The 8,372-nt window shown below is 36.1% G+C and overlaps 1 protein-coding gene across 1 annotated transcript; it reads right to left on the bottom strand.

Moving 5' to 3' along the window:
* Positions 1-800: 800 nt before the first annotated feature.
* On the bottom strand, positions 801-5,030 carry LOC132110563 (V-set domain-containing T-cell activation inhibitor 1-like). Its single transcript, XM_059517273.1, has 4 exons — positions 4,813-5,030; positions 3,466-3,813; positions 2,484-2,759; positions 801-1,043 (listed from the first exon to the last, which is right to left on the bottom strand). Exons 1-4 carry the CDS (start codon positions 4,856-4,858, stop codon positions 919-921), a joined length of 795 nt encoding a protein of 264 aa, XP_059373256.1. The 5' UTR covers positions 4,859-5,030; the 3' UTR covers positions 801-918.
* Positions 5,031-8,372: the final 3,342 nt, after the last annotated feature.

The raw sequence follows: 8,372 nt of genomic DNA, 5'->3' as shown, positions 1-8,372 counted from the left end.
GTGTGGGAAACACAGCCATCAGCACCAGTTTACTCTGAATTATATTGTTTGAAGTTATACAACTAGCTGGTTTTGAGAACCTAGTTTGCACAGATTTGTTGTCTAAAAGTCTTTCGAGTTACAATGTGTCATTGTTTTGTCTGCGGAGATTACATTTAGTAAAAAAATTCAAACAAAAACATAAAAAACATTTTTCCCAGGCCACTGAGTTTTTACCCCGTTTTTGTAAGCATGGACTGCATAAACAAATCATGTATGTGAAATGCATCACTACCACTATATGAACAGTTTCCACTAAACTAGATATTCTGGAGTTTCCAGTGTTGTTTTGTATCTCATTCATGTGGACACAACCTTTGAAAACTCAAAATATCTTCTTGTGTGTTCCACAGAAGAAAGTAAGTAATGTATGTATACATATATTTTCTTATACAAACCCTTATGTAAACAGACAAATATTTCTTATGGTCAATGGTCCAGCTTGATGATAAGCTTATACTGTTCAATTCATCAAAAAAGCTGTCATCATGACAGTCCCCTCCTTATATTTGTGTCTAGTAAACATGACTAGAGGACAGAAATTTAGGATTACACATTTCTCTAAGGGCTTAAGGACAGACTGCAATGGTTAGAATGTACACAGTAAAAAGATTTGGAAATGACTTTTGGCACATATCCATATGACTCCCACTTACAGACTCTGACATTTTTTTGAAACCTGTGTAAATTATTTAAAAATCCATTCTTTCGTAACAGCATCTTTTGCAATTATTTTTCAGTTTATGCAAGTATAGTTTAATTAATATTTTCTCTGCTTGCATCTCATTAATAATACCAGTAATGTTTAGCACAAGTCTAAACATGCCTGCAGACTTTTTGGGAACAGCTCCAACACCATTCATTAACTGTCATGGTTCATCACATCGAAGATCTCGGCTTGTTCTGCTTGTGCACTGCTAACCCAATGATGCCAATGAACAGAAGAATGCAAACCACTGACAGGACAGCAAGTACAATAATCCTATGGTCTGTGGTGTCCTCATCTGAAACAGAAAAAGATCATTTGGTTTAATATGTGGCATTTATTTGATAGTGTTAAATCAACTGTTAAATCCAGATCCAAATTTACATCCAGTATAATAATCACATCATATAAAAAAGATACAGTGCTTGAACAAAATCATTCAAACTTATTATTACAAAAACATTATTGAGCCTTCAAACCCTGGATATATACTATATACTGGATACAGTATATGTACAATCTCTCAGACAACTAACCATCATTATGCAGGCTAATTATTATCATTATTATTATTTTTTAAATAAACTGAATACTGCTTATTTAAAATCACTGATCTTGTTGACACACTTGTGGCTAGTCAGAATATTTATCAACTCAAATGGGCACATCCTTTGTGCTGTATGAATTCTAGTACGTTAATGCCTTTTCTTGAAATATATTTATGTTTTAGGAAAAAAACAGGACTGCTAATTATCGGTGTTTCCCAACCATGTTCCTGTAGGAACACCACAATATGATTCCTGATTTAACTCCTGTCTCATCAGTTCATCAGTAGTCGAGACTACAACGCTGCATCCGAATATGCCTACTTTCCTATTATATAGTATGCAAAAAAATGTACAGTATGTCTGAATACAGAGGATGACCTCCAAATTATGGAGTGGTCATAAAACACTTTTTGTTCCACTGACTTTTATTCATACATATGCAAATATGCAAATGTGGGAGGTCAAGGTTAGTAAATTCACATTAGGTTATTAAGTCATGTGACCAATAGAAGATAGGTGTCATGTTATGACCTCTCAGCTATATTAAAATAAGTGTACGAATACAGTAAAAAAAAAATTATTCAGACACCATATATATATATATATATATATATATATATATATATATATATATATATATATTACACACAAAAATTCTTCATACATAGGACTACCAGTAAAATTTATAAATAATTGGGACCAAACATTTTTCAGTCACTTTGACCTGAGCATGTCTTGCTTAATTGTTATCTAGAATGATCGAGATTAATGTGTTCTTCTGACACAGTTTAACTCTGAGCTCTTGTCATATTTTATTACCATTGTCTAAACCATAGCGAATAAACTGTGATAATATATGAAATGTTGAAGGTGTTTGAATAAATTCTGGTTTGTCTGTGTGTGCAGAGTCACTAACGCAGACATCAGCATTACAATACTGGAAAAATCATGTCTATAACTGTAACAATTGAATCACTGTCTTACTCTTTCCATAATTATTTGAGGTTGGGTAAGTCTAAAATCCAGCCAAAAGCAGACAAAGCAGTTCTTTGTTATATAGAATATTATTCAAACAATTCATATTAAGTCAACAAGTCAAACATGTCTTAAATAAATGGAGTAAAAAATAGCATGCCTTTAATTGCCACCTTCTCACACACCTATTGCACAAAGTAAATTAAGATATTTACCAAAGCTGAGGCACACCGTTCTCTGAAGGTTCTGGTTCAGGAGGTGATTTTTTAATGTAAATGTGACATTAACCACTGGCTTCTGAGCCTCATAACTGCTCTTTATGAGATAAAGTCCATCTTCTGTTTGGTCATGGATTTCCATGTAATGGCTGATGTTCTGGTTGTGTTCCCCCAGCCAGATCACCTCAGGTTTAGGGAAACCTTCTGTCTCAAACTGCATTTTTAAAGCAGAGGAGTTTACATGGAAGCTTAACCTGGGTTCAGAGTAAAGAGCTGAGAAACACAAACACAATCAGCTGTAATGTGTTGAAATGTACATCTTAAGTTAAATGTACAGTGCAATTAATCTAATCAATGAAGTAATGTCTAGCTGATCAAATATTTTACAGCAAAGTATAACTGAAAAACTATATATATGTTCACTGGAAATCCAAATTTTTAAAATATATTTTTATATTTCAAAGATTTTTGAAAGCTGAAATATGATACATCCACAACAAAACCACAGCGAACATATATTTTTTTCATTCTCAGGATACTTAATCAAACAAAAATAAATTAAAGATAAACTGAAACAGGAAGATGAATGCTTATTTGTTTACAATGATCTTTATCTGTGTCAAAATGCACTGCATGTTTCTGATTTAACAAACCAACTCATACGAGTCGAGCTGTATGCTTTTGAATCACAAAAGTACTGACTTGAACTACTCTAGCCACTGTACGTTTCACATTGTAAATTCAGTGTGATTAATAATTGTATGGGAAAAACTGTCTGATTATTTTAGTATGGTGTTCTGAGAATGCATGGGGAAGAATATCATTTGGTCATATTTAATTTCTTTTTTTTTTGTCATTTCTTTAAACAAAACATGTATGATAATTAAATCATTTAATATGAATGAAAAAGAGGCTGGGAGGTCCTGGAAAGTGGAACCATTGTACAACATATTCTCTTCTATGTCCATCATATACATACCTCCATAAGTCACTTCCAGCAAGGCTCTTCCTGTTCCCTTTTCATTGCTGACTATGCAAAGGTACCAACCTGCATCTTTCAGTTCAACTGATGGAATTCTTAGAGAGGCATTTCCTTTATGAAGCTCTGAAACATACAATGAGGTCCGATTGTGGTATTTTGGACATTGTCGGTCCAATTGGTCCTGTTGATAATAGAAACTGTGGACAACTCGTGAGTCCTCCTGTCGTTGCCAGGTAATAACCAAGCTGGACAGGTCAGGACCAGGTGTGAACTCACAGCCCAGTACAGCTGGACGACCTCGGACTGCCAGCAGATGTTTATTAGGGGCAATCACCTCAAATGTAGCTGGAGAGAGAGAACAATTTAGAGTTGTCTGAAGAAACACCACTGGGCACATTTCATATCATAAAATAATCAAGTTTTCCTTCATTTTTTGATGTATTATGGAAACAAACATTGGACAGCAATGGTACAGCAAAAATGTACCAAAGCGTTAAACATCATGAGCTGTGAGAAAAAAAACCCTGCATATGTGGTTTGCAAAAGCCCTAAATATACATCACCAAAGTAGGGCTACAACCAAGAGATCACATCACTGGTTTGATGCTTGGTTTTTCCATTATTACTGACTTAAATTATACCTTCTTTCTTTAACATGTAATTATTTTAGATATATTACAGGGACTGAACTATCCAAAAGCCAAACCCAGTGAAAAAGAAGAAGAAAAGAAGCCTGCCTTGACACATTTGTTTACAGGACATGTAGCAGCTGGAATCTGTCTTAAGTCCAATTCAGCTCTGCCAAAATATTTTACTTGATTAGCCAGGAGAGGAAAGACATACAGTAAGTTCAATCAAGTTAACATTTTAAGATTCAATTCAGTTCAGTTAAGTTCATTTTAATAAAGTAAAAAGTTAAGTTGACTTTTATGTCACAAGACTAATGAAAAAAAGACCTTAATATGTGTTAAATAAAGGTCACATTAAAACTGTCTTAGAACGTTTTACCATCCTTCATCATCATGCCAGACCCAGACATTAATCTAAACTTTAACAAAAATTGTGATTACGTTAACACTATAAAAACCGAATGAAAACACTAAATATCCCAGTATTCATTTTGTAAAACTGATTTCTCACTAAAATGTAATATATCCAACAGTTGTTTGGCCATTTCCATCAAGGCTTTGTCTCTCTCTCTCTCTCTCTCACTCTCTCTCTCTATTTACGTTAGTGTAGCCTACTTTATTTCCAAGGTATGTAGCCTACACACGTATGAAACAATGACAATGTTGTGTATTATAACACTTCTCCGATTTCTTTTATATTAAATGTAAGTCTTACCCACAAGAACATCCCCGACCACGACGCACAACAAGAGCCAAAGCATGGTCGCTTGGAGTTCAGGAGCATGGTTTAAATAAAAAAGCAGCTCATTGCAGCGTTGTTCACCTTCCAGTCAGAAATAAAACTTCTAGCCATCGTCCTCAAGTTTATTCTTCAAGATTTATGTGATCTGTAATAAATGCATGGACAGAAGCTAGAGTACACGTACAGTAACAGTGCACTCCGCTAAAGGCTTTACTTGTGCGCGTAACGTGGAGGTTGTCCTAATTTGAAATTAATGGAAGGCTTAAGCCTGGTTTATACTCGACGCGTCCACAGGAGCGCGAAGGTGCGCGCGGCAAAAATGACGTCATTGTGGTGTGGGCGGTCCTGCGCGTTGGGTAGGCTACGACACGCCCAGTGTTGCCAGATTGGAAATGCCCAAGTATCGTACCAGAAGTTCAAAATTATCGTATTTGGAAGAAAATTATCGTACACGAGTCAAAAGAGTTATTTATCTATTCTAAACCAACAACATTTTGACACGACCTGCAAATTACCACAATAGATAACATATTGTTGGACGGAAGCAGTGAGACAAAATACTATCCCATTATTTCCATTGACTGTCTCCGGCGTGGCGCATATTAAAACATATTTTTAACACTTGCTTCGTCGCATCCAGTGAAGAAGGAATAACTGCACCACGCAGAAACAGCTAAATTCCTTCTTCACTGGATGCGACGAAGCAAGTGTTAAAATCATTTAAATATGTTTTAATAAGCGCAGACACTCTAAATGCGTTCGTGTGCACCTCAGAGTGTGTTAAGATTGCAGGAGGTTGCCCTGAACTAGTTGCGGTCCATGACAGAAAGAACCCCTTCAACATTTGGCAACACGCAGTCTTCCAATGACAGCGGCTCAGATGTGGAGTACTCCAAGTACAAATGTTTGGAGTGCAAGGTTGCAATTTTGATCGTACATCGTACATAGGTAAAAATTATCGTACAAATACGATAATTGTCGTACGTCTGGCAACACTGGACAGGCCTGCCCCATCTAGTGATCAAAAGCTTAAAATAGCAGGTTTTATGAGAATTAATTCTTAAGCTTTTATTAAAGGGATACTTCACCCAAAAAGTAAAATTATGTCATTAATGACTCGCCCTCATGTCTTCCCTAACCCGTAAGACCTCCGTTCATCTTCGGAACACAGTTTAAGATATTTTAGATTTAGTCCGAGAGCTCTCAGTCCCTTCATTGAAGCTGTGTGAACGGTATACTGTCCATGTCTAGAAAGGTTATAAAAACATCTTCAAAGGAGTCCATGTGACATCAGAGGATCCGTTAGAATTTTTTGAAGCATCGAAAATACACTTTGGTCCAAAAATAGCAAAAACTACGACTTTATTCAGCATTGTCTTCTCTTCTGGTCTGTTGTGAGCACTCAAAACATTAGCACAGAATCAGTTCAGTTCAGCTGTGTGTCGGTCTGCTTCAGGCTGAATCACACATGCGCAGTATCATCAGCTCCTCGGTTCTCTAACAGGCGGGAAGGAAGTCGACCGGAAGTTGAAGTCGGCCGCCATCTTGTAGCAGAACTTCACTTGCGTTAGCATCCCATTGACTCCCATTCATTTTGGCGTCACTTTGACAGCGAATAACTTTACATCTGAGGCGTTTAAAGACTCCATTTTTCCATTATTTATTTCTAAAGATACACGACAATGTATAAAGGGCTCCATTACCTTCTATGTTACATTATGGCCCCGTAGAAACAGTTTTTGTAAAAATAGGCTAACTATTGCGTCATAACCACTCGACTCTCTGTCGCACAGTAGAGAAATTACCGTACAGACAGGAGGAGAAGCTCGCAGGCAATCGGGGAGACGTCAAGAGAGAAGCCCATAGATACAAGCCCTGGTGTTACATTTTAAAATACTATACAAAATAATTAATCAGAATACTTCTGCTCACTCACGCCAAAGAACTCCCCGCTCAAGCTCGCCGTCTCTGCAAGATTAACGATGTCAGTTTGCACACTAGAAGATTTACATCTGTCAGACAGGTTGCTGAGTTCATCAAGCTTAGTTTGAGTCTGCGCGTCAGAAACGGAAGTGCTAAAAATCGCTAAAAATGGGCTTCACTTGTCTCAATTGAGTCAAAGAGTATAGAAGCCCAAGAGGCGAAACTCAATAGAACGCTCCATAGCAACAGTTGCCCCCATGACGTGACGGTGCGGCCGCCATTATGGACTGAAAACTGAAGGAAAACGCCGAGAAATAATGGGAGTCAATGGCACTGAAAAACTTAACATAACAAAAACTTAATTTTTTCTGGCCATCATATCTAAATATGAAAACAATTTAAAATACATTAATGAGGATGACCGACGTTAAATGACGTTAAATGATAGAAAATATACGTCTATGTGTTGGTTATGCATGGCCTAATTACCCTTAGGAAAATAGTATTTTGGGACAAAATATTACTATAGAAGTACTATAAGACTACTATAGAAATACTATAGCGGCTCTAGGATATTATAGAGATATTACAGAACATAACATACTTCTGTGATGTTCTGTAATACCTCTATAATATTTTAAAGCTGCTATAGTATTTCTATAGTAGTCTTATCGTACTTCTGTAGTATGTCCCAAATTACTATAGGCCTAGTATTCCTATAAGATTACTATAATATTTTGATTCCTATATAATTTAAGATTCCTATAGCACTTTTTTGTAAGGGTATGTCCCCCACCGAATCGGCTTCATTAGCCTACCACTTACGGTTTGCAAAGATACAATTATAAAATTATTGCAAACCTTTAATCTATCAATATTTATGTTCTATTATGCATTTTCCTTGTTATATGAATAACAGAAAATCAGGAAATAATATATATAGGCAGACACACAGTAATAAGATTTATTCAAATGTTGATTTTGACATTAGTGAACATCATCACCATATATATGATTTGGAAAAATAAATAAATAAATAAAATTATAAATGAGCATTTCTAAAGACAGTTCACCTTTAACAAGAATATCACAAAAATATTAACAACTTGTTTTTCAACATCTTCAGTGAAAGTGCACACAGTGAACGTTTCAATGGCAAGAACAAAAACAATCTGTGAATGTCCTATTACAGGCGGAAAGGTACAAAAAAAGATGTGCAATCTAGCAAGTGCACACATGAACTATAAACAGTACTTAAATGGAAGTGGTGCCATAAGATCTCAGTAATTAATCAGACAACACCATCTATTGTGTGTGCATTTGTGTATGAGAAGTTTGTTTGTATTTTTTTTCTTTTTGTGAGAGAAGAGGCATTGACATAGCAAATGCACACATGAACAAAAAAGAACTCTGACCATCTTTCGGAAACTAGTGTACTACTAGCCAGCTACTTGCTAGCCAGCTACTAGCCAGTTCAAGTTTTGTATAGATTTCTAAAAACGAACAGCAAAACCTCTAGACTCAAACTGGCGCTAACGATTTCAGCAGCTTTCAGTCCATAATGGCGGCCGCGCCTCACACCTGATCCAGATAATCCAGTCCTACAGGCT

This window comes from Carassius carassius, chromosome 30 (genome assembly GCF_963082965.1).
Source record: "Carassius carassius chromosome 30, fCarCar2.1, whole genome shotgun sequence".
Lineage (NCBI taxonomy): Eukaryota > Metazoa > Chordata > Actinopteri > Cypriniformes > Cyprinidae > Carassius > Carassius carassius.
This window is presented reverse-complemented; position numbering and strand designations above follow the sequence as displayed.

Coding starts and splice junctions, on each gene's coding strand:
- LOC132110563 (XM_059517273.1), bottom strand. CDS start 4,858: ATGCTTTGGCTCTTGTTGTGCGTCGTGGTCGGGGATGTTCTTGTGG. Junction 3,814..4,812: donor GGTCGGGGATGTTCTTGTGG/GTAAGACTTACA, acceptor CTCTCTCTCCAG/CTACATTTGAGGTGATTGCC. Junction 1,044..2,483: donor AACGGTGTGCCTCAGCTTTG/GTAAATATCTTA, acceptor TTTCTGTTTCAG/ATGAGGACACCACAGACCAT.